The sequence below is a fragment of the Mus caroli genome, chromosome X (genome assembly GCF_900094665.2).
Source record: "Mus caroli chromosome X, CAROLI_EIJ_v1.1, whole genome shotgun sequence".
Taxonomy (NCBI): Eukaryota; Metazoa; Chordata; class Mammalia; order Rodentia; family Muridae; genus Mus; species Mus caroli.
The window spans coordinates 106970322-106996868 of NC_034589.1; the positions used below are offsets into that span (position 1 = coordinate 106970322).

Consider the following 26547-nt stretch of genomic DNA (forward strand, 5'->3'; position numbering starts at 1 on the left):
TAATATAGCTTACACCAAAAAAAAAAAAAAAGGGGGGGGAATTTTAAGGAAATGTTTTCAAATGATTCTCTGTGTGTGTGTGTGTGTGTGTGTGTGTGTGTGTGTGTGTGTGTGTGCGTGCGCGCACATATGTTTGTGAGTGAGCAAGAGAGAGAGAGAGAGAGAGAGAGAGAGAGAGAGAGAGAGAGAGAGAAGAGAGAGTGGTGGGAAGGGAGAAGGAGAGGAAGAGGGAGACAGAGAGACAGAGAGTCTATACTTTAAAATTATATGGACCCATTCATTTTCTATTTAGAGAACTGGTGTTTGATGAAGGGAAAAGCAATACCTTGAGAACTTCTTATTACTGACTTTCTGAGCACCCACCATATTCACAATTTGTAACAATTGCATTCCAACCATAGAATTAAAGTTTATCAGTTAAGTGCTTTCTTTAAATTAGAGATCATAGATAATTTGTTTTTGAGTCTAAGATCTACTTAAGTTTTTGGTCCTTTTATAGGCCATTTAAAAATGTTAGTATGGTCTTCTGTGAAAGGCAGAATGGTAGTTCCTACAGAAACAAAATCAAAGACTAAACCTATGGCCTCCATCTTCATACAGTTTAATGTCTAGTGAGAGATGAGTAGTTGACAAATAGAAAATAATTACTAATAAAAGATGTAAGTAACATTCTACAAAACATACCTATTAGTAGGTAGTACAAAATGGTGTATAAATTGTATTCTGTATAGGATTTCAGGGAGAAATGGCCTGTAATCATGTGCAGAAGTAGTCAAAATATTTACTCAAAAACATAATTTGTGATATAAATGGATTAGAAATTATCTTAAAACCCTGAAGCATTAATTTAAGATCTTAAAAAAATTAAATTATGTTTTAAGCATTTGTGTTGGAGAAATGAAGTTTATGACAGAGAGTCAAACTGACTGTAGTTGAAAATTGTATAGTGTTTAGAGCCTAAAATGTGTAAAGACTAAAGGCTCTTTAGGATCTATTGAATGATTTAAAGGAGATGACATTGAGATCCGGCAACTTTATTTAGTACCAGTGTTCAAAATAACATGTAGATTATTTGTTGCAGTCTAATCCTCTTGGATGTAGTTTCTTCTTTTTGTTCTAGAGCTTTCAGGTGTGCTGTCAAGCTGCTAATGTATGTTCCCTCCAGTTTCTTTTTGAAGGCACTCAGCAGATCTATGAGTTTTCCTTTTAGCACTGCTTTCACTGTGCCTCATAAGTTTGGGTATGTTGTAAAGTTATTTTCATTAAATTCTAAAAAAGTCTTTACTTTCTTTATTTCTTCCTTGACCAAGTTATCATTAAGTAGAATGTTGTTCAACTTCCATGTGTAAGTGGGCTTTCTGTTGTTTTTCTTGTTATTGCAGACTAGCCTTAGTCCATGGTGATCTGATAGGATGAATGGGGTTATTTCAATCTTCTTATATCTGTTGAGGCCTATTTTGTGTCAGATTATAGGGTCAATTGTAGAGAAGGTGCCATGACATACTGAGAAAAAAGGTGTATTCTTTTGTTTTAGGATGAAATGTTCTATAGATATCTGTTAAATACATTTGCTTCATAACTTCTGTTATTTTCACTGCCTCTCTGTTTTGTTTCTGTTTCCATGATCTGTCTTGCTGAGAGTGGGGTCTTGAAGTCTCCCACTATTATTCTGTGAGGTGCAATGTGAGCTTTAAGCTTTAGTAAAGTTTCTTTTATGACTATTGGTGCCCTTGCAGTTGGAACATAGATGTTCATAATTGAGAGTTCATCTTGGTTCCTTTGATGAGTATAAAGTGTCCTTTCTTATCTTTTTTGAATAACTTTTGGTTGAAAATCGATTTTATTCAATATTAAAATGGCTACTCCAGCTTGTTTCTTGAGACCATTTCCTTGGAAAATTTTTACCAGGGTTTACTCTGAGGAAGTGTCTGTCTTTGTCACTGAGGAGGGTTTCTTTATGCAGCAAAATACTGGGTCCTGTTTATGTATCCAGTCTGTTAGTCTGTGTCTTTTTATTCTGGAATTGAGTCCATTAATATTAAAACATATTAAGGGAAAGTGATTGTTGCTTCCTGTTATTTTTGTTGTTAGAGGTGGTCTTAAGTGTGTGTGGCTATCTTCTTTTGGGTTTGTTGAAAGAAGATTAATTTCTTGCTTAGAAAAAGCATATAATTTCCCTCCTTGTATTGGAGTTTTCCATCTATTATCCTTTGCAGGGATGGATTTGTGGAAAGCTATTGTGTAAATTTGGATTTTCATGGAATGTCTTGGTTTCTTCAGCTATACAAATTGAGAAGTTTGCTGGGTATTATAACCTGGGCTGGCATTTATGCTCTCTTAGAGTCTGTATGATATCTGCCCAGGATCTTCTGACTTTTAGAGTCTCGTGAAAAATCTGGTATAATTCTGATAGGTCTACCTTTATATATTACTTGACCTTTTCCCATACCTTTTTTAATATTCTTTTGTTGTTTTTTACATTTGGTGTTTTGATTATTATGTGATGGGAGGAGTTTCTTTTCTGATCTAGTCTATTTGGAGTTCTGTAGGCTTCTCCTTTGTTCATGAACATCTCTTTAGGTTAGAGAAGTTTTCTTCTATAATTTTGTTGAAGATATTCCCTGGCATCTTAAGTTGGGAGTCTTCACAGTCTTCTATTCCTATTATCCTTAGGTTTGGTCTTCTCAAGGTGTCCTGGATTTTCTGGATGTTTTAGGTTAAGATCTTTTTGCATTTTGCATTTTCTTTGACTGTTGTGTCAATATTTTCTATGGTATATTCTGCCCCTAAGATTCTCTCTTTTATCTCTTGTATTCTGTTGGTTATGCTTGCATCCATGTCTCCTGATCTCTTTCCTAGGTTTTCTCTCTCCAGAGTTGTCTCCCTTTATGATTTCTTTATTGTTTCTATTTTCATTTTTATATCATGGATGGTTTTGTTCTACTCCTTCACCTTTTTAGTTGTGTTTTCCTGTAATTTTTAAAGGTATTTCTGTGTTTCCACTTGAAGGGCTTCTTGTACCTATTTACCCGTTTTCTCCTCTATTTCTTTAAGGGAGTTATTTATGAACTTCTTAAAGTACTCTATCATCATCATGAGATGTGATTTTAAATCCAAATCTTGCTTTTCCAGTGTGTTGGGGTATCCATAGGGTGCTGTGGTGGGAGAACTGGGTTCTGATGATGTTAAGTAGTCCTGGTTTCTGCTGTTTATGTTTTTGTGTTTTCCTTTCACCATCTGGTTACCTCTGTTGTTAGTTGATCTTGTTCTCTCTGACTGGAACTTTTCCCTTCTGTGGGCCTGTGAGCCTGTGATCTTAGGTGTATCAGCTCTCCTAGGAAACTAACGCTCTCCTAAGCAGGATTTGGGTGTGGAGAGCTATGGGACAGCCTTAGCTCTTGGGGACAGATTGAGAATGGAAAGATTCTATCCCAAGCTACTCCACTGTTTCTATGCGCAGTATGCTCCTGGCTGGTCTCTCTTTGGGCAGTTATTGGAGCAAAAGTCTGTAACCTAATTTTTAAAAGACTGGACAGTCTTTGCAAAAGCTGTTGTTAGAAGTTTTAACATTAATTATTGCAACTGTATTACTAAGTAAGACAATTGGAAAATGTTATCAATTTTTTTGGACACCCTCTAGTAAATAAAATTGATTAGTATTATGAGTACAAGAAAGTTACCTTTTGGAATAACTAAAATATTTTCAATTGACCATTTTCCACCATCTTTTCTTTCTTTCTTTCTTTCTTTCTTTTTTATTGGTACTTTCTTCACTTACATTTCCCGTGCTATCCCAAAAGTCCCCCATACCCTCCCATCCCACTCCCCTTCCCACCCACTCCCACTTCTTGGCCCTGGCATTCCCCTATGCTGAAACACATAAAGTTTGCATGACAAATGGGCCTCTCTTTCCACTGATGGCCGACTAGGCCATCTTCTGATACCTATGGAAGGAGTTAAAGAGACAAAGTTTGGAGCTGAGACGAAAGGACAGACCATCTAAAGACTGCCATATCCGGGAATCCATCCCATAATCAGCCTCCAAATGCTGACACCATTGCATACACTAGCAAGATTTTGCTGAAAGGACCCTGATATAGCTGTCTCTTGTGAGNCTATGCNGGGGCCTAGCAAACACAGAAGTGGATACTCACAGTCAGCTATTGGATGGATCACAGGGCCCCCAATGGAAGAGCTAGAGAATGTAACCAAGGAGCTAAAGGGATCTGCAACCCTATATGTAGAACAACAATATGAACTACCCAGTACCCCTGGAGCTCGTGTCTCTAGCTGCATATGTATTGGAAGATTTGGTAAGAAAGGTGAACACATATATTATTGTACAACTATACAATTTCTATAAAACATTATATGTATCTTAATAGTGTTTTGATGCAAGATGCTTTGAGTTCTATCTTTATCAATATATAGGATGAACTTGGTGGTACATTCCTTGTAATTCTAATCTTCAGGAAATGGAAGAAAGAAGATCAGAAATTTTAGGTGATGTTTGGCTTCATAGTGAGTCTGAGGCCAGCCTGGGTTACATGAAACTCTTTCTCATAAATGTTCATTATTATAATCATGACACATATATTTCACTTACATTTTATAGAAATGTTCTTTTTTTTTTTAATGAAAGCTTTATTTTCTTAGTCCTCAGGGAGAAGGCCTGTTTCAGGGATGTTTTTAAAGTATGGGAACATCCTATCTCCCCTTCTCCTGTGAGCGAGTAGAGGTATTCCTGGGTATCCCCCAACCCGGGCACATCAAATCTCTGCAGGGCTAGGTGCATCCCCTTCCACCAAGTCCAGAAAAGGTAGATGAGCTAGAAGAACACATTCCACAAGCAGGCAAAAGCTTTTAGGATAGCCCCAACTCCAAGCTGCATATCTGGTACATATGTGTGGGGAGGCCTAGGTTCAGCCTATATATGTTCTTTGGTTGGCGGTTTAGTCTTTGAGATCCCCAGGGGTCCAGATTAGTTGACTTTGTTGGTCTTTCTGTTGAATTCCTATCTCCTTCAGGGCCGCAATTCTTATTCCTACTCTTCCATAAAAGTCCTACGTCAGACCCATACAGGCTATTTGATTATTGGTTCAATCTCTTTGGGCTCCTATTGCCGAGGACTGGCCTCAGTTGTACCCCCTCCCTCAGGGTTCTGGTACAGGTGGGCAGGAGTCAGTGAAAAGGGTGATAAATAGATATGGAGTGTGGTATCAGAATGAAATTTCTCAAAAGCAAGCACTGGACTTTTAATACAGAAGAAAAACAAGAAAACTAGGTGAATACATCCACCAAGTTACATTGATGCATAGTGTTTTTTTGGTTTTTTTTGTTGTTGTTGTTGTTGTTTTTGGTTTTTTTGTTTTTACACAAAACAAAGAAAATGCATACATAAAAAGCTAAGGGGAGTCAGGCAGTGTTTACAATTGAGATAGGAACAACCCTTAATTAAGATCAGCTAAACACAGGAGCCAGGTGAATGGTCTGATGCAATGCAAGTCTATTGTTAAACCCACCACTAGGGGTCCTTTAGTAAATACCTGATTATGCTATTCCTCTAGGCCTAGTTTAAAAAAAACAAAAAACAAAAAAACTGCAGCAGGGGAATTCCATTCTACTAACCCTTTCATGAATAATACTTCAATTCCTCCTAAAACTACAACCCACCTTCTTTCTAGGCCATTGTAATTTCCTGTATGGGTCTGGCTCGGCTATTATTCTAAGTAATAACCATGTAGACTAGCCCTGAGCTTTCTAGCTCTATTTAAGTAAATTGTAATGCCTGATTACTTTCACTGTCTCTACTAGAGGTAATTTTGAATGTTACTGAATAGGTAACATTCTTACTGAATTCCAAGCTCAGGGTCAGCTCAAGGAATGCCTAGGATATTGGAAAACTGGTAGAGGCTAATCTAACTTAGCTCTATGTCAAAATCAATCCTTAAAGGCACTTAAAATAAAGCAAGGCTGAAAGAGAGCACCCGGATCCATACACCCAACTATATCAGGGACAGATTTTGGAGCATATGTGCTATGGGAATGCCAAGGTTCCAGGAGGCTAAGTTTCTGAGAAACTCTTTGCCTCCGGACTGCTTCTAGGCTTTTAGGCCTATCATGCAAACTTCACTGGAGTGGGTGTGGCACACTATGAGCCCATGTTGGTTGATCCTGTGGGTTTTCTTGTGGTGTTCTTGACCTCTCTAGCTCCTATAAGCCTTCCTTGACATCTTCAGTAGTATTACCAAGAACTGCCAAGCGTTAGGCTGTGGGGCTCTGCATCTGTTTCTACTGGTTTCTGTGTGTAGCTTCTCTGATGACAATGATACTTGGCACCAATCTATGGGTAGAACAGAATATTATTAGAAATCATTTTCTGTCCTAGGTCTTTGGGCTACCCAGCATTCCAGACAGAGTTTGAGATGGGCTACTTCTCATGACATGGATCTCAAGCTGGACCGGTAATTAATTTGCCACTCCAGCATTATCTGTGCTACCTTTACCCCATTACATCTTACAGACAGGAAAAGTTGTGGGTTGGAGTTTCTGTGACTCAGTTGATACCCAAATCCCTCCACACTAAGCCTTGTCTGATTACAAGAGATAGTCACATCAGCCTCGGTGTCCCCATTGCTTAACTAGGGTTACCCCCATATATTCTTGAGAGTTTCTGGTGCACTAGTTTTCTAACTCATTCTAGAGATGCACCCTCCTCCATTTAAGTTGTATTTCTCCTGTTCTATAACCTCCCACCCCTAACCAGAAACCACCTCTTCCAATTCACCTGTGATGTCTATTCTATTTCCCCAGTGAACCATTTCTTTTTCTGAGACAAATTTTCAACTGAATGCAGATAGGCCCCAAACAAAAATCCATGATCTTCCTATGTACTACCATTATCTTCCTATATGAAGGAATTATGGGTGTGCACTATGTCCAATTTTACCTTTGTTTCAGATTCTGAAATATTTCGAGTATGCTTTAAAATATATTAAAAATAAATAGGATTGGGGCTGGAGAGATGGCTCAGCAGTTAAGAGCACTGACTGCTTTTCCAGAGGTCCTGAGTTCAATTCCCAATGACTACATGGTAACTCACAGCCATCTGTAATGGGATCCGATGCACTCTTCAGGTGTGTCCGAAGACAGCTATAGTGTACTCATATAAATAAAAATAAATCTTTAAAAAATAAAATAAATAGGATTATGCTCATAGGCTAATGAACATTTAAGAATTTTCTTTCAAAGTAATGCCCTTCTCATTGAAGATGAGGACAAAAGAATTCAAGTTAAAGGTTGTTAGTGAATATAAAATATGTCTGCAGTATCTTTGCTTCAGCATTTGTTGTTCCATATGGAACCATAAATATTTGTAACAAATAGTGAGTAAAGGAATTTCAACATCAATATGTCCACATATGCCAAGAAAAAAATTAAGGTAGGTTTTCTACATTCTTAATGGAAATAATCTTATCTCAAACTTGGAAGTCTCCTTGAGCAGGAAAACACAATCTAAATAAAGTTTAATGGAAAATGCAGCTCAACTACTATGGCTTTAAAATCATCCATCTGCTTATGTGGTCATCTGAAAGATATTATTTTAAAATTACGTGTTTTTGTCTTATGAGAATAATGAAACACAATGATCTAAAACTTCAATGAGTTGTTGTTATGTTAGTGAATATCTGCACTCAATTCACTAGATATTGAGACTTCATAGGCAAATCCTGTAATTAGTGCCTATCCAATGCAAGTCTTCTTGAACATTCTCTATCAAGGAGGTTAGCAAAGCTTCAAATTCTATCAGTACTGAGGGATTACTATATCCTAATTGTCATAGTAAGTGCCCAACCTGGGAGTTTTCATTAAAATCTTCCATGTACACTCTGAAGTAGTGCTTCTAATTCTGCAAATAGGGGCACAAAGAGAAAAAGTCCATTTTTTAAAATCATTGATACTATGGTAAAATAACAATAATATGTGTATATACTGATATGTAATTGCAAAACTTCAGGTAAACATTTATGAAAATTAAAAATTACTTTTCCTTTCTCCTTATTCATTGAATTAATTGTTTTTCCTAAGTTTTATGTGTATAAATTTCTTCCTTGGTTTGAATTGACTTTGGTTTTTAAACTCACTCTCAATAAAATAGTCTTTTTATTCACTCCTAGATAAAAGTAAATAACATCTAACAATAAATCTATAGAACTCTTATTTCAGTTACTGAATGATCATTTGTTTAATAAAGAGAACATTTCCTTCATTTGTGTACTGCTATTTTACTGTTCACTTTATAATTCTGTGTTACAAATTAGTCCATTTTGTATTTATTGTACAATTAACATATATTTTCTATGTGTTTGCTAATGTGTGTCTTTTTAATTTTGTACAATTCTTGAAGCATTAACAACTCCTTCTCAAAGTTAATTATCATTTTATTTATGTATCCAAACCTAAAATACAAATAGTTAAAAAGTCAATTGTGTATGGGATAATATGAATCACTATCTAGGTTTATATTGATATTTTTAAATTATTTGGTATGTGTCTTTGTGGTTCCTTAAGAACCAGGCATTTTTCCCTAATTGAAGAATGGCTGAACATGTCTGGTAGAGATGCAAAATAAAAAACCTTCTTTACAGCTTCTACAGGCAGACAGATTACTGAACTCCCATTAAGGCTAAAAGCAAGTCTAGATTGCAGCCCTAGGCCATTTTACACATAAGCAAGAATGGCACAACACTATAACTGGAAAGGTCAATTAACTGATAGGGTACTTATCCTGCTCATCATCTAGCCTAAATATATTTTTTAAAATGACTATTTGTACCTTACTTACCTTCAGTCTAATTCTGTCTCATTTTTTCAGCTTATGATGTAGGTCATTATAGTTTTACTTCTCCAGTCATGAAATAGCCTCCTCTGCAATATTTTACACATGGCAGAGCATCTGTTTTTTCTGGAAAAGGAACTTAGATATCTTTAACATGCTGTTTTCTTTATTATATGAATATGTGTGCCTTTCCTGAAACTGCAGTTCAATTCCCAGCCTGTATTTGAAACTTCATTATGTTCTGTAACTTATATGTTTTTCTCTGGGCTTTATAAAATCTATAGGTGTTAGAAAATAAAATTTTCAGAATTTCCTTATTTATGAAATAATAAAATATCATGTAAGAAACAGCGAGAAAGTACATTTGTGGGCCAGAAAAATATTTTACTTCATATTCTGCATGGTTGTTATTCAAAGAGAGAAATATGTTGTATGAGTCCAATGAATGTAAGTTAACGAAAGTTCTTTTTCAAAGTCCCAACTGTCACTATAGTTATTTTAATTATTGTCTTTTGGGAAAAGGACAATATTAGTCCAGAAGCACTTCATGTCTATCCCATCTTGCTTCCTCCATCCACATATCTTCAATGCACTTTTCAACTTATATATTTATAAACAATTTTTTGAGTGGATTTGAACTGATGATGGCTTTAAGATAACCAGTGCACATATTAGCCTCTACAAGGAAGCATTATAGTAATGATTCTACATACTAAAGGAAGCAATGGTAATAATGCTATAAAATAACAATAATCATTAAGAATAATAATAAATAAAAGTTACAGGAGCTCTGGTCTCATAAACACTACATTTTGGTTAGAGAAAATAAAAATCACATAAATTCACACTATGATAAGTAACAACAAACAGTACCCAAAGGAAAAAAAATATTAAGGAGATGGTGGTAAAGGGAGTATTCTGCAACATTAAGTAGAGTGTCAACAATACCTTTAACATGCAAGGTAATGTTGATCAAAGAATGAAGGCTACTACCATAAATTAAATGCATAATCATCCCAAAACCTACTATGTAAAGGACTTCTTTAGTGCTACCTCATCAATTTGACATTATTTTTCTATTAAGATTATTAAATTTTAGTAAATATTTGAGGAAGAAAAGATGTGCATAACTCTCATTCATTGAATTTTCCCCATATAATTCTAGAAGATTGACTCTCAACCAGTATTCATGTTTGGCCACATAATTCTTGTTTATTTTTAATTTTCATATAAAGAAATGGCTTCCATTCTGACATTTTTATCACATTGAATTTTATTTATTCCCCCTCTTAAATAACACTTTATTTGGGATGATGTATGTGTGGATATAAAAGCGTTGTCCACTATGCTTTATGAGTCACTTCTGTGTATCCTTGGGCTCTATGACTAGATGACAATAGAAAGTTCCTGTACTCTCCACTCTCTTGTCTCCAAGAAATTGTTGCCAAATATCTTCTGGGATGCAAAATGGCCCTGGTTAAGGACCACTGAACTATGCATGCTCAAACACTCACAATGGAAGATGAAACAAAAGCAGTCTCATGTAGTCATATTCTAGAAAATTTATTTGTAGATAGGATGTGAGATAAGTTGTAAATCTGAAGATGGCCAAATATCTTAATATGCTCTCTTATACTACTTTTATAAATATTCCATGATTATTTCTCTTTTTAAAAAAAAAAGAATTCACATTTCATTTATTTAGAGTCATGCATTGGTCAAAAATTTATAAACAGGATTTTATTAGCCTGGAAAACAATTATAGTAGGGAACCAGTACTATCTCCTAACATTACAGTTGAGGTGACAGACACACACACAGATTTCTCACAGTCTTTAACATGATAAAAGTGAGGTTCAACTCTGTATAGTTTGCAAGACTAGATCACTTTAGTTCCCCAATCTTTGCTTCTTCAGTATGTACTTTTTCCCTATCTCAGCATGTAACATATGTTAATATTTAAAATTATATTTTTAAAATTTTTTACCTGACACATAATTACTGTACATATTCAGAGTATACATTAGGATATTTTAAAATTTGTACAGTTGTAACAATCAATGTAGTATTTTAAAGGCTTTGAATAGTCCTGTTCTAATTTATTTAATCAATGAAGAAGGAAATTGGCTCACCCTCTGAAATTTGAATTTTGAATAAAAGACTATGGATTTAGTAAAAGGGTCTTCCACAGAACATTTTTGGACATATTTATTTTTAAATTATATTCTATAAAAATCTTATTTTATAAGAAACTTTGCAGTGCATCTCACAACCCTGATAAGGAAAAGGAGAAGGAAGATAAAGAAAGCTGTATTTTCACCATTCTGCCCAATGTTTTACAATACCAATATGCACAAGAAATATTTTTATATGTTTCCACACCTAATCTATTGTGAAGCATAATTCTAAGGACAGAAAGTGGGAACTCTTTTCTGTTAGAACAGACATGGGTTTTTCTCATGCTTACCTCACAATACCAATCTCTCCTCTCCCCTCTTCCCTCTTCATGAGAGTTAGTGCCCTGATCATACTCAATTTTCACTTGTAACATACACTCTTTTCATTCCAAAATAATATGTTAGCTCTTTAATGGCAAGGACTGATGATCATAATTCTTTTTTCTGATACTTAACATTAGGCATAATATCTGTTCTTGGCATATTGCTTTATCTGCAAGAGGGTTTATTTCTAATTGCTTGTTTGGAAGGCCAATTTTATAATCTAAAGATCTAAAATGTACCTGATTTATACAGTTATTACATCTCTGTTTCATGGACTGCTAGCTCTTCATTCCTTTGCCTCTGGCTTCCTGTTTTCACTTGTCTGAAATATTTTATTTGCTATATATAAAGAAATGTAACAATTTTGAGATCAATTTTTTTCTTCCACATTCAATAATGGCAACACTTGAGTCATTGTTCAGCAGAGATTATGAATACCTCTTTATATTCATGCAGGTCACATCATTACACAGCAGTTGGTCATTTTGTTGTTATTGTTCTCCAGTTTGGAAAAGGGAAGCAGGTGCCTTGCTTGTGCTGATTGTAACACTAATGATATCGACAAAGGAGAGTCCCGAGGGCCAGCTGTATTTAGGGAAAAGCTCTCAAATCAAATAATGGAGTATAATTTGTTAAGGAATAAAACTGATGACCTGGTAGGTATCTGCATTTTTCCAGTGCTCAGTGAGTCAGCTGTGTTCAGTTTCTATTCCTGTGTCACAATTCTCAATTCCCAGAGGAAAGGCTTAGCTATGTGAAAGACAGAGAGAATAAATATTGCCGTTATATAAAACAGCTGTAGCAGCCTTTAGTTTAATTTTCAATGGGATGTTTCCATTCGGAGCATTTACCATATATTCCTTTTTATTCTACAAATAACTTTCTTGTCAACTTTTACATCTATTCATCTGGACTCTAGAGAAGAAATTAAAATAAAGAGCTTGTTCTCTAAGGTGATTCCCAAGTGCTATTTCAAAGTATTGCAGGTTTAACAAACAGGCTCAATAAAAGCAGTCTCCACTTTGCTTCAATAAATGGAGAGTTTACCCATGTCCTTGACTAGAAACTGTTGTCCTGCCTTTATGCTTTCAGTTTTTACCACTTTGTTATGTGTGCTGATAAAGGTTTTTTTTGTTTTTTTTTAATCTATACATTTTGAAGGCAGTCCTTTTAAATGAAAATACTCAATCCCAACCCTTTCTAGGACTTACTGAGAGATAATCTTAAGTGCCATTTATGTTTCCAGCGCTTATCTGTCTTTTAATTTCATTGCCAATTAGGATTACTTAAGCTCACCTAGTAAATTTCTATACAAGAGTGTATTTATCAAACGCTGAGCAAAATGTAGATGCTATTCAGACGTTAAAGATTATTATTTACTGAAACCAATACCCAATGCATTCCTTAATCATTCTTTTAACATATGATTGAATTTTTAAAAATCACAAAGAATAGTTTGACAGTTTTCACTCACATATACTAAAACATAATATACTTCTATTAGATTTGGGCTATTACAGACCTTAACATGCATTGTGACCTTGATCTGAAAAGCATGTTTGGTTAGCGCAGAAACTTAATCATAAGAAGCCATAAGTAGAATCCTTCTTCTTTACTGCCCTTTTTCTAGGACCAGAAAATTTATTGCTCATGGGACAGGTAGGATATGAACAATGGTCCAAATAGAGTCCAGGGTTATCTCATCTGTGTGAAAACTGCTGCTGAAAATCGATGTGACCTCTGCTACACTGTCATCCCAGTTCCCACCCTCTGTGTCCTATTTGTCTTTTGGTAGAAGCTTAGATCTGTGTGCTGTCTCTATGTGTCTCTCTTGGGCCAGATTATCAAAATGAATCATTGCCTGCATACCTCTTATATTTCTATTTATTTTCCTGGAGTTGACTAGGTCTGATGAAATATGATTCTTTTTGCATTTGATCTTCACTGCAGCAAGCAGCACCTAATTCAGCTGTGTCTATCTCTTTAAAGAAGAGTAATACTATTTTGAAACTTCAATCTACTGTACAGTAACATTACACACTATAGACCACACAACCTGTCTTCATAATCAATAGCAATTTTCCTCTCAGCCAATTTAATGGTATTTCTTTCATCTTCAAATAGACTTCTAGTGATTTTAGCATACTTATAATTTTGTTTTATGCATGCTGAATATATCACTTTTCTTTTCAGAAAGAATGCCTCTCAGATACTCACTTCTGAGGTTATCTGTTTGTATTGAGTGATATGTGACAAGAAATCCATTAATTGTAAATTCTATCACTGACAAAAAAAATTTATTAAGGGAATTTTATATTGTCTCAATAAGCAAAAACTCAATGTTTTGTTTGTAGCAATTGATTCTGAAAAAAAATGAATGTGGCATAAATAAATTTGCACTTTGATTTGTAATCATTAATGTAAAGATGTAGCACTTCTCTAATTGTTGTACATATTGTACAATACTTGTGAAGTTTTTCCTTTCATTGTGCCCACATAGGGAAGATGAATATATAGTTAACAAAGAAAGAAAAGCATTTCTTATGTAGTTGTGAAGTTTATTTAAAATCATTAGTGATGTTTGCTGAGACAAGTTTCAAGGTTTAGTCATTTTATTTTTCTTAGACATTATTTGAAATGAAAAATTGTTTATGAATGAAACATACAACATTTATAGTTTGCTGATTACTACCTGAATAATTGTTTACAAGTTTCATACCTACCATCAGATAATGGAAGAGACTAGGAGGGGAGAGAGGGGGAAAGGGACAGAAGTAAGGCAAGTAGAGGGGAGGGAGAGATTGAGATTCAATAAGCAGTTTAAGTTTGTTGGGCATGTTTGTGCATGCCTACAGTTACACAAGTCTTCAACACACATGAGACCGAAGTTGGAAGACCATCCTGAGTTACAGAGTCAAACCCTGGATCAAAAATCTGTAAAGAAATTTAGGTTAATTTTAATGACTCATGTTGAAATAATTAAATGCTATGGGAACACAACTAAAAGTTTCTGTAGAATATATGCAGTGGGAGAGATGGCTCAGCAGTTAAGAGGACTGACTGCTCTTAACTTCCAGAGGTCCTGAGTTCAATTCCTTGCAACCACATGGTGGCTCACAACCATCTGTAATGGGATCTGATGTTCTCTTCTTATGTGTCTGAAGACAGCTACAGTATGCTCATATACATAAAATAATAAATAAATAATTTAAAAAGGAAGATATACAACATGTAACTGTGATCAAAATGATTCTTTTAGTGTTTTTTAAACATACTCTTTGAGGAAATAATATTTATAACTGTCTGTCAAAAATAGTATTAATAACAGTTTTGGTTATTGAAACCTTTAAGGCTTCTTTGTATATTAGAATTAAAATAATTGAAAAATTTATTTTTATTTTTATGTTATATTTTCATATACTTGAGGAACATTTTTGAACATTAATATGTCATTACAGTTGATTTTTTATATACCTAGAAAATAGATTCTTCTCCCATATCCTGACCACATTTGCCTCTTCTTCCACTCATCCCAGCTCTTTGCTACCTCCCTACTCTCCCAGGTCCTCTCCCTCTCAGTTTCCTCTTCAGAAAAGAACAGGACTACAAGAGATGAAAGTTAAATATATTTTTTAGTTTTTGTTATTACATTACTGAAATTCAGAAACTATAATGAATAAATTAACTGAACTCTTATGAGTCATCTATGTATGAGTACTGAAATATTAGTAGTCGAGTTTGCTTGCATTGCAAGATTATCTCCCTAGGAAATTTTACTTGAAATCATTTAGAGTGTTCCCATTCCCAGATACAGAATAAACTTTATGCAAGTGTCATAACATATTGTTTATATATATATATATATACATACACACACAATAAATAAGCTTCAAAATTGAAATTAACACTGAAAATGCCCAAATTCTGAGCAAGTAGATAAGATATAAATTCAAGTTAGTATATTCACTCCAAGATGTCTTACCAAGCAATAATGGAAAAAAATAGTCACACATGTATTTTGATATTTTAGATTGGTGACTATTTGCAAACATTTATGAAGAATATGTGGATAAATTTAGGTGTTCTGAAAAGCATCAGTGGAAAGAGAGGCCCATTGGTCTTGCAAACTTTATATGCCTCAGTACAGGGGAACGCCAGGGCCAAGAAGTGAGAATGGGTGGGTAGGGGGGTGGGGGGAGGGTATGGGGGACTTTTGGGATAGCATTAGAAATGTAAATGAAGAAAATACCTAATAAAAATTATAATAAAAAACTATGGAAAGATATATAAAATTAATATTATATTTAATATGTTAATTTATTTATGTAAATTATGCATAAGTGAAGTTATTAAAAATAATGACAATGAGTAGGTAAGAAGATTCATACACAGACAAACATATCTGAAAGATCAGATGCCAACATATACATATATTGGTGGCAATCTGATTCTCTACTTTACAAACATGACATCATTTGAGTACCCATGACTTAGTTTTAAGAAGAAAAATGTTATATATGTCTGTTACAAATAACTTGGCAAAAAATTTGAGTTGTTAATTTGTGAACCTTCTGACATTAATTTTATCTTTACAGAAGAAGTACCAGCTCAAATCCCAGTCATGAAGTCACCCTTGGACAAGATCCAATTGGCTCCTGGACAGGCATTGCACCCTGGATTCCCTGGACCATTCATTTTTGCAGATAGTCTATCTTCTGTGGAGACTCTGTTGACCAACATTCAGGTCAACAATATTTCTATAAACAAAATAAATGTAATACAAAACATTAACACCTACATGAATTATTTCTTATTTGAGAATTTAAAACAGATAAGATGAACTGGGTGCCATTTGCTGTACTTTGACAGGGTCTACTGAAAGTGGCTTTGGACAATGCTCGTATCCAGGAGAAGCAGATTCAGCAGGAAAAGAAGGAACTGCGAATAGAGCTCTTCAGAGAAAGAGAAATTAGAGAAAACCTGGAGCGACAACTTGCAGTTGAGCTTCAAAGCAGAAGTAAGTTGAACAAATTCAATTAAATTGTGAATATTATGCAGCAACTCATTTCCTTTTTTTAATTATTTATTTCATTTACATTTCCAATGCTATCCCAAAAGTCCCCCACACGCTCCCCCACCCACTCCCCCATCCACCCACTCCCACTTCTTGGTCCTGGCGTTCCCCTGTAATGAGGCATATAAAGTTTGCAAGACCAAAGGGCCTCTCTTTCCACTGATGACCGACTAGGCCATCTTCTGATACATAGCAGCTAGAGACACAAGCTCCGGGGAGTACTGGTTAGTTCTACCTATAGGGTTGCGGATCTCCCCAGCACCTCATTTTCTTGCTAATAGAAACACTTCCAGGGATAGCAGATAACTGTTAAAGGTGAATAACTAAAAACAAATACTAGTGACTAAGTCACATAGTAGTAATAAATTATTCCCTAAACGATAATGTATACAAATTGTATTTTAAGCCATTTATATATTTGAAAACATACATTGTTATTGTCCTTTTATATTCCAACAAAATGTATATGGGTATACATATTGTCCCTTGGTCTTACATAAAACAAAACAAAACAAAACAAAACAAAACAAAAAAACCATTTACCTTTCCTAAAGCAGAGAGCTATATTCTGGAATTATAAATAAAACTTAGTTTCTCTCCTTGAGGGATTTACATTGTAAAAGCCTAACACATCCAGAAAATTTCAAAGCAAAGTGAATAATCAAATATGATTTGCATGAATGTGATTAGTTAGTTTAGCTTATTAAAGTTTTACAGTGTTAAAAGCATATCCTCTGAAGTTGATGCCTGAGTCTGAGCCCTAAAGAATCAATAGTCAAAAGTTAAAAGGAAATGCCAGCATTCATTTTAAGTATAGTGCACTAGTCAGGGAAACAACAACAACAAAAACTTCATTCACAGATGAGTGAATACCGCTTTATTTTTGAGTGGTTTTGAGTATCTCAAATTGTATGGTGAAAGATTATACAAAAAGATGGGAGTAGAAGTGACATTATGAGGAAAAGTTTTAACTGTGTAAATGATGAACTTGGATTTTACCTTGTAAACAATGGAAAATATCAGAAACTAAGCAAGGGAAAAATGTGGTTTCATTTTTTTTTGCATAGTTCATGTTAGTGAGGTGGTAATTTTTTCAACTTCTTTTTTGAGAATAGAATTACAATATTTTTCTATAGCCTCCTATATAACCCTCCTGACTTTCCTTCTAATACACGGGATCTTTCTTCCTTAATTGTTATCATATGAATGTAAGTATAGGTGTATACATATATATTCCTAAATATAGTCTTCCAGCCCATATCTTGTTACTTGTTGGTATGCTCTTTTTAAGGCACTGAATAACAAATTTATGTGCTCTTCCATAGGGAAGACTATCTCTCCACTTTCTGCTTTCTTTAGTTTCATACTTATTTTAAAGCCTTGGAGGCTTTCTCCCCATCCACTTCAGAATATCCACTCATGTTGTCCTCATTCAAGTCATGTTTAGGCAGTCATGTTGCTGTGACAAGGATGCTTATTCTTATATTACTACTAGACACAGTCTTACAGCAAGTCCCTGGTCCTCTGATTAAGATTGATTTGAGACTGGGAGCAAGAAAAAGATTCCAAATGGATTGCTTGCTCTCATTACAAACAATATTAAAGCAGATTGAGTTATCATAAGAGAACTTTTGGAGACAAAAGATGAGAAATTAGAGAAACACTGAATTGTTCAAAGTTGAATTACTTTTAACAGTGTAAGTTCAAGTGCACACAGTATAGTATATAAACTGGACAAATTTTCCTGAACACGTCACAAAACTTTCAAATTCACTTTTATAAAAGTCCCACATCTTTACATTCTCCACAAAACACTAAAGAGGAGCAAAATACATAATGCTGACTTCAGTTTCTTTATATTTCCTCATTCCCCTTCTTATGGAGGAATCACAAAGCCTAAAGTAAATAGTCAGATTGAAGTATGAAGGCAGTGGTACAAATTAGAGAGAAAATCCAGAAACTGCACACTTCACCAAAAACCAAAGGATGCCTCCTGTTCACTAAAAATCACTAACATAATAATTTTAAGTATTAAGCCATAACATAAAATTTGTCCTGGAAGATGTTCCTATAGTTTTGGAATCATTTGTTGAAATTAAATGTATTTGTACTAGAGAGCATACATTTTAGAAATATGAAAGAAAAAATAAGTTATTCAACTACAGTCAACAAAACACCAATTGGATGAGAGCTGAGACCAAAGGAAGCTAATCATACATGAACTGATATATTTATGACTTCTCTGCTACATTACTCATCAAACTCAGCAGTAGTAATATATTAAGCATACATTTGCAAACTACTTCTCCATGTTTTAGGTACAATGCAAAAGCGTCTGAAAAAAGAGAAAAAGGCTAAGAGAAAACTTCAGGAAGCCTTGGAATTTGAATCAAAGCGTCGCGAGCAAGTGGAGCAAGCACTTAAACAAGCTACATCTGGTGACAGTGGACTGAGAATGTTAAAAGGTAATGTCTAATCAATTAGGACTTCCATTTGTGAAGAAAAAAAACCTGTAGTGTGTGTGTGTGTGTGTGTGTGTGTGTGTGTGTGAGAGAGAGAGAGAGAGAGAGAGAGAGAGAGAGAGAGAGAGAGAGAAACAGGTATTATCAAGGAATATACTAATTTTTGGTCAAGTATTTTAAGACATTAATCAAACAAAAATAGTCCTTTTCTCTGAATAATTCTCAGGGAGAATCGGTTTGAAAAGTAATTCTAAATAAATTCTTTTTATAAATTAATATATTTATTCCTCTATATATCATCCTTGTCTCCTCACATACCTGATCCTGCTCTCTTTTTCCCTTCCCGCTCCTCTCTTCCTCCCAAGTCCCTCCCACCCTCTATCTCTCATGAGTATTTTGTTCCACCTTCTAAGAAAGACTGAAGAATCCATAGTTTGCTCTTCCTTCTTCTTGAACTTCATATGGTCTGTGAATTGTATCGTGGGTATTCCTAACTTTTGGGCTAATATCCACTTATCAGTGAGTGCATATCATATGTGTACTTTTGTGATGGGATTACCTCACTCAGGATGATATCCTCCATATCCATCCGTTTGTCTAAGAATTTCATAAATTCATTGTTTTTAATTGCTGAGTAATACTCCATTGTATAAATGTACCACATTTTCTGTATCCATTCCTCTGTTGAGGGACATCTGGGTTCTTTCCAGCTTCTGCCTATTATAAATAAGGCTGCTATGAACAGAGTGGAGCATGTGTCCTTCTTATCAGTTGGAACATCTTCTGGGTATATGCCCAGTAGAGGTATTGATGGATCTAGCGGTAGTTCTATGTCCAGTTTTCTGAGGAACCGCCAGACTGATTTCCAGAGTGGTTGTACAAGCTTGCAATCCCACCAATAATGAAGGAGTGTTCCTCTTTCTCCACATCCTTGACAGCATCTGCTGTCACCTGAACTCTTGATCCTAGCCATTCTGACTGGTGTGGGGTGAAATCTCAGGGTTGTTTTGATTTGCATTTACCTGATGACTAAAGATGTTGAATATTTCTGTAGGTGCTTCTCAGGCGTTCAATATTCCTCAGTTGGGAATTCTTTGTTTAGCTCTGTACCCCATTTTTAAATAGGGTTATTGATTTTCTGTAGTCTACCTTCTTGAGTTATTTTTATATTGAATATTGGCACTCTATTGGATATAAGAGTTCAAAAGTTTTCTAGTTTTATTTTAAGCTTGTAATCACCTAAGATTGTTTCAGTTGATTCAGATAGTGTGAAGTGAATTTTCAAGTAAGCCCTCCCAATACAACCTGTTTCCAACATAATCACTAGCTTGTGTAAATTATCTGAGCACAAGCATAACACATTTGTTCCTCCACTCACATAAAACTATAAATCATCATGTGCATAGTGGTTTTACTTGCACTTAGCAGAAACCAGTATCATGCACTATCATATCTTATGAGGGGAATCATAATGATGTATAACTTCAGTTTTCTTAATTGTATCTGTCATATTTTGTCATTTCGTCATCAGAACATATTGAGTGAAACTTTGCAGAGGTTTTGTTTTCTTATTTTATATATACAGTTATTTTCCTAGAATACATCTTTAGTTTATCAAATGATGCAAAAAACATAACTGCATAACTCACTTATAGTATATGAACTTCCTTTTTACATTAACAATAGAAATTCCAAAGGAAAAGATAAGAAATAGAGAGGGAAATTTAACAAAACAAAAAGTATTTATGTGTTTAGCAATGTGTATGTATGTATGTATGTGATGTATATAAGTGTGTATACGTACATAAGCACATAACACACTCACTCACATAATATACCAACGATTAAGGAAACAGACGGAATTTCAAGGATTTAAAGAGAGATCCTAGAGGAGAGCTTGGAAGTACAAATGGGAAGGGGTCAATGATTTCATTATTATAATATAAAGAAAAAATATAAGAAATAATTTAGAGAGCAAAAGATGTTTGCAGACCAGAAAAATAAAATTTTGCTCAGAATCAGATGGAATCAGGAAACACAGATTTGTACCTTATTTCTGGATGTCAATTCTTTCAGATTCTGGAATTCCTGATATTGAAATAGAAAACAGTGGAACGCCGCATGACAGTGCTGCTATGCAAGGTACTACAAACAGCACTCTCCTTCCTATAAGTGCATAATGTGTGATCCATGGAGGCAGGGTAGAGCAGGAAAAAGTTCCTTCATTGCCACATTTCATACCCTTAAAATATGTCAGCTTTTCATACTCTGACCTATGAAGCAATCTATAGTGAACTTTACTAGAGAAATACATATATGATATATGATAAGACTTTGAAAACTCCTACTAGTGTAAGTACTTAGCTATTTTATACATACAATGTGAGCAAAGTTTTTTTCTGGTTAGCTACTAAAAGAATATATTGTTACATGTTATTAACTTTCTAAAAGTGGAGAAATATGTAAGAAATCTTTCATAAGCATGATGTGCATGTGACTTATAGACTTCACTTCTTTAGTGTTTGTAAATGGCAAAAATACAATAATCACAATCTATGGGTATTTAAAAGTTTTTCTAGACATTCTTACTAATCTTCAAATTTTGATAGTGATTTTAGAAAATGTATATAGACATAAGAGATGATTCGTAATTTTCAACTTGCATGATTTACATAAATAGGTATATCTTTCACAATATTGTAGAAAATTCACCATAATTAAATGGATGAAAAGTATCAATATAGCATTATATCAGACTACACAAGCCTCTAAATTAAGAATAACATTTAATTACTGGAAAGTTTCCTATGCAATACGATTATAGATTTTATTTCTTTATTTTTCTATAAATTGTATTTATATTCACATTTATTGCATAAAATTAAAACTGAATATACTAAAAATATGTCTCTAAGATAGTTTTCCAATCTTTCCAATACAAAGAAAGATACTAACATCTTTTCCACTGAAAGATTAATAAATGGATGCTTTTCTGCTTTTAGTTTGCATCCATGTGAAGGCAACAGAAAGGGAGTGATCATGTGCTAACTGAGCAGCTTCATAAAGTTTAAAAGCTGCTATTTCTATAGTTCTTAAAGTCTTTTTATAAATCCAGAAGCATCAGATCTCATGGACTATCTGATAATGCTTAACATTGAGGCATCTTAAGAGCATAAATAAATTACTCTAATTAATTGTGAAAAACACACGTGCTGAGCTGGTTCAAAAGTGTTTGGGATGTTTCTTAGGCTTTTTTGTTGCCAGCTTGCCTTCCTCCCACACTTTAAACTTTTAAACTATTGCATCCCATGACATTCATTTTGTGGAAAACAGTGGAAAGTAGACATTTTCCCCTCCTCCTCTTGCTCAACATTTAAGCAGAGTATGCAATAAAATTCCTGTCATTACTTTTTGGAAAACTAAAGTGAATGTCTTATGTTAAAACGATAGTAGAATTACAAATCATATATATATATATATATATATATATATATATATATATATATTATATATATATGCAAAGTAAATTAAAATAGAATTAACTGTTTAGACAGTTTACCACAGCTAAATTCATAAAGTGCCACAGTGCCACTATTAGTGAGTCTGGTAACTAAGGTTCCTGATATATGCATGAATAATAGCCTGAAGTGTTTATTTGCTCACTTCTCAAACAGTAATACCCAAATACAGGCACAATTGAAAAGCCCAAGGTTTGGCTGTGCCCCTAATTTGAATGGAATGTGAGATTAGTGTTGGAACTGAAAGGAAAATCTAAACACACTACCAGTAGATTTTACCTACATTACAATTTATTCCCATATTCTTATACAAGTCATTATAGTTTCTATAACTTATATGATGCCTTTAGTTGATAGAAATAATATTTTTCTCAACTCCAAGATAAATGGATGTTCAGTTGTCATAAATTTCCCTTATTACTTAGTTTCTTTGGGTCTGTGGATTGTAGCATGGTTATCCTGTGCTTTATGGCTAATGTCCACTTAGAACTGAGTATATACCATGTGTGTCTTTCTGGGTCTGGATTATCTCACTCAGGATAATATTTTCTAATTCCATCCATTTTGCCTATAAAATTCATGATGTCTTTGGGTTTTTTTTTGTTTGTTGGTTTGTTTTATTTTTTGTTTTTCTGTTTGTTTTTTGTGGTTTTTTGTTTGTTTTGGTTTTTTGAGACAGGGTTTCTCTGAATAGCCCTGGCTACTCACTCTATAGACAAGGCTGGCCTCAAACTCAGAAATCCACCTTCCTCTGCCTCCCAAGTGCTGGGATTAAAGGCGTGCGCCACCATGGCCTGCTAGATGTCTTTGTATTTAATAGCTAAATAGTACTATATTGTGTAAGTGAAAAACATTTTCTTTATCCACTCTTCAGTGAGGGACATCTAGGTTGTTTCCAGTTTCTTGCTTGAATATAAACTTTTAAACTATTGCATGACATTCATAATGTGGAAAACAGTGGAAAGTAGACATTTTCCCCTCTTTTTGTTCAACATTTAAGCAGAGTATGCAATAAAATTCCTGTCGTTACTTTTTGGAAAACTAAAGTGAATGTCTTATGTTAAAACAATAGTATAATCACAAATCAAAAAGAAATTTTTAGAGTGTATGTAGTGGCATACGTCTTTAATTCTAGCATGCAGGAGATAAAGTCAGGTGGGTATCTGTGATTTCCACATCAGCCTACTTTATATTTTGAGTTCCAAGGCATCTAGAACTACATAGTTAAGATGTCAACTTCAAAAACAAAAAGGTTTTGTCAACAAAAATAATTTGTATTGTCAGATGAATAGATATCTGAAAATATGACCAGAATTAATTATAATTATGGTGCAGAAAATAAGATGAGTCTAGTAATTACATAAACACTTCACATTAACCTATCATTTTAAATATTCATAATTTTAAGATGTATTTTATCTTCATTCATATTTTTCAGAATATGCATAGTGCCTGAAAACATGAAATTCAAGCTCAGCTATTATTTTTCTATTCTTGCTAACAGTTGTTTTGATATGCTCTATTTTCAATTTTATTTACCTTGAGCTGTTTAAATATTTTTCACCTCCCTACCTTGCTCATTTTTGTAGGTTGAAAGATTTCTTCCTTTCTTTGTTTGTGAGAATCAATTCATGTGTGCCAATACAAGACCATTGCCAAAACTCATCTGCATCACAGGATACAGTTCAGGCTTCATTGATGTCCTTTCTCTTCCTATTGTCGATATAGCTCTGCTGGATAGAAATCTATCATTAACCTAGTGCTCTTTCTTTGAAATTCAATTAGTTCCACTGTGACATCATCTTAAGAAGATATAAAGGGTACTTGGTAAAATGTTGTACCACCACTCTTAGAAGCAAAACAATCATAACCAATTTTATCACATGTCCACATAAATTTGAATACAGATAAACTACTCTGGATTATGGTATCTTTTAGGAGGCTCATCGATTTGTTTCCTTTTTAAAATGTGCTTTTAGAATGGGAATGGGTGGGTAGGGAAGTGGGGGGAGTATGGGGGACTTTGGGGATAGCATTGGAAATGTAATTGAGGAAAATACGTAATAAAAAATATTAAAAATTTAAAAAATGTGCTTTTAATGTTGTTTGACAAAAAAAAAGATAACACACATAGACACCCTTAATTAAAATAATTTCGCATTTCAGAAGTCTATGATTATGTCTCCACGTAAAGGTTTTCATGTGGTCAACAGTGTATTCACTAGGGTGATTATGTCCACAATCTTAGGAGCAGAATTTTTCAAAGGAACACATTGTGGTCCAATTCAAATTCCTCTAACTCAGCTGGGGACCTGCAAGACAGCACATCAACCATCTTATCAGCCAATCTCTGCTTCACATAAAATAAACATACCAGGTGTCATTAAGTGTACCTTCAGATCAATGATTTTTGCAAATGACCTTTAAGTGGCATTTGTGTGGTACATTTTTGCTGATAAAAGCAAATTAAATTAGCACAACTACAAGTGAGCTGATAAAAACTAAAACTGAACAGCAGTCCCATTAGCTAACAAAGTAATATTTTCTCTTTACTGCATTCTGCCATTTAGTTATTATCCTATTGGAAATCTAATTATAATCCTTTTACTCCCCAGTCAAACTTCACAGTTTTTGCAAGCTTAGCACTGACAAGTGATTTCATTACATTTGATTGCCCATGCCCAGATTGACTTAACTTCACTTGGAGACCTAAAAGCCCTCTCAGTTTCTCCGATTCCCTGTTTGCACATTACTGCAACAGCTCCTTTAATTAATTAGCATGAACAGCAGTAACATGAACTGCTGAACAGAAAAGAACATCATTTTATGATCGCAGGGAGAGTTCTCCTTTTGCGTGTTTATACCTTAGTTAACTTTTGTATGACTGTATTTTGTTGTTAAGAGTGTTGTAGAGTTGATAGTACAAATTTCTTAAATTTAAAAAAGTGACATCATTATCATCTTAATAAAAATAAGAAAAGCAAACATGGGATATGAAGCTTCTACATTTTAAGTAAAATTTAGCAGTGTATATGAACTATCTAGTCATAAAAAAACAATAAAAATGAATTCATAAACTACAAGGGCATTGTGAATAACTGTGTCTATGCATGACACTCTGTTGGTCTGAATATAAGGAAAAGAAGACAACAAAATAATGCTAAGAACTGAGGTTTTGTTTTTGTTTGTTTGCTACAAGTGAAAAACGTTTATGAATAATTTTTACATTTAATTCTCAATAATTTTGGTTAATATACAGCTATTGAATACAAATTTTTTCAGATATCTTTCTTTAAAAGCAAAGCAATTTCCAATAATTTCCCTTCATTTGTGACCAACACTATCAATAGAGATTAAATTCAGCATATTTACCAAAGTTAAAAATGTGTAAAAATATGCTTACTAGATTATTTACTTTTTCTAAATAGTTTTAGTTCAAAAACATGAAACCTAAAAGCTTCCTGGAATGGAGAATAATCAATGTAAGATATAAAATTTATGATTTCTTCAAAATAGTATGCCCTAAATATGTCATTGAAAAATTGAAAACAAAATGTCATTTGAAAACAGTGAAAGATATAATTTTAACCTTTACATATTAAAAATACTTTGTTCACAATATATTTAATACATGTATATTATACAATACCTAATATAAATTCAATATCAACTGTATGTAAATATGTATTTATTTCTAAAGGTACATTTTATATTTTTTTTATCGTCCCCAAATCAACAGAAACAGTATTTATGTTTCTGAAATTTTAATATATCTCCTCTTTGCTCTACACATACTAACTCGAAGCAAACATACTCCAAATGGTTAACAATCAATCTGATAATTGCTAGAACAATTACCCACATTATAGAACTGTGGTTGTTTAGTACAATGGTAAGAAAATTGCTAGTGTGACTACAAAATATGATATGAAAAGATATATTTTATATGAATACTCATTATGGATATATGATTTTTTTTAAATCAGTAGAATTTCTCTATTAAAGGTCTTTATTTTAAAGCCTTGGACAGTGTGTTCTCAAGCTGTCTTTAGAGATTCCACTGACTGCTTCTTGCCCTAACCCCTTCAATTGTTAATTCCCTTCATGTGATGCTTCTACTGTGTTGGAAAGTATGCATAGTCTTTCTAATGCT

General features: G+C 34.0%; 1 protein-coding gene across 3 annotated transcripts in view; it reads left to right on the forward strand.

Annotated features, from left to right (window-relative positions):
- The window catches only part of Dach2 (dachshund family transcription factor 2), a 489161-nt gene that overhangs the window by 452127 nt on the left and 10487 nt on the right, over positions 1 to 26547 (forward strand). For 2 of the 3 annotated variants that reach the window (XM_021153319.1, XM_021153320.1), the window contains 4 exons: positions 15936 to 16084; positions 16210 to 16357; positions 18733 to 18879; positions 20953 to 21018. In XM_021153319.1, the coding sequence (XP_021008978.1) occupies positions 15936 to 16084; positions 16210 to 16357; positions 18733 to 18879; positions 20953 to 21018 (510 nt within the window). Of the gene's footprint in view, positions 1 to 15935; positions 16115 to 16209; positions 16358 to 18732; positions 18880 to 20952; positions 21019 to 26547 lie in introns of all 3 variants that reach the window. The other variant, XM_029473281.1, reaches the window with a different exon arrangement.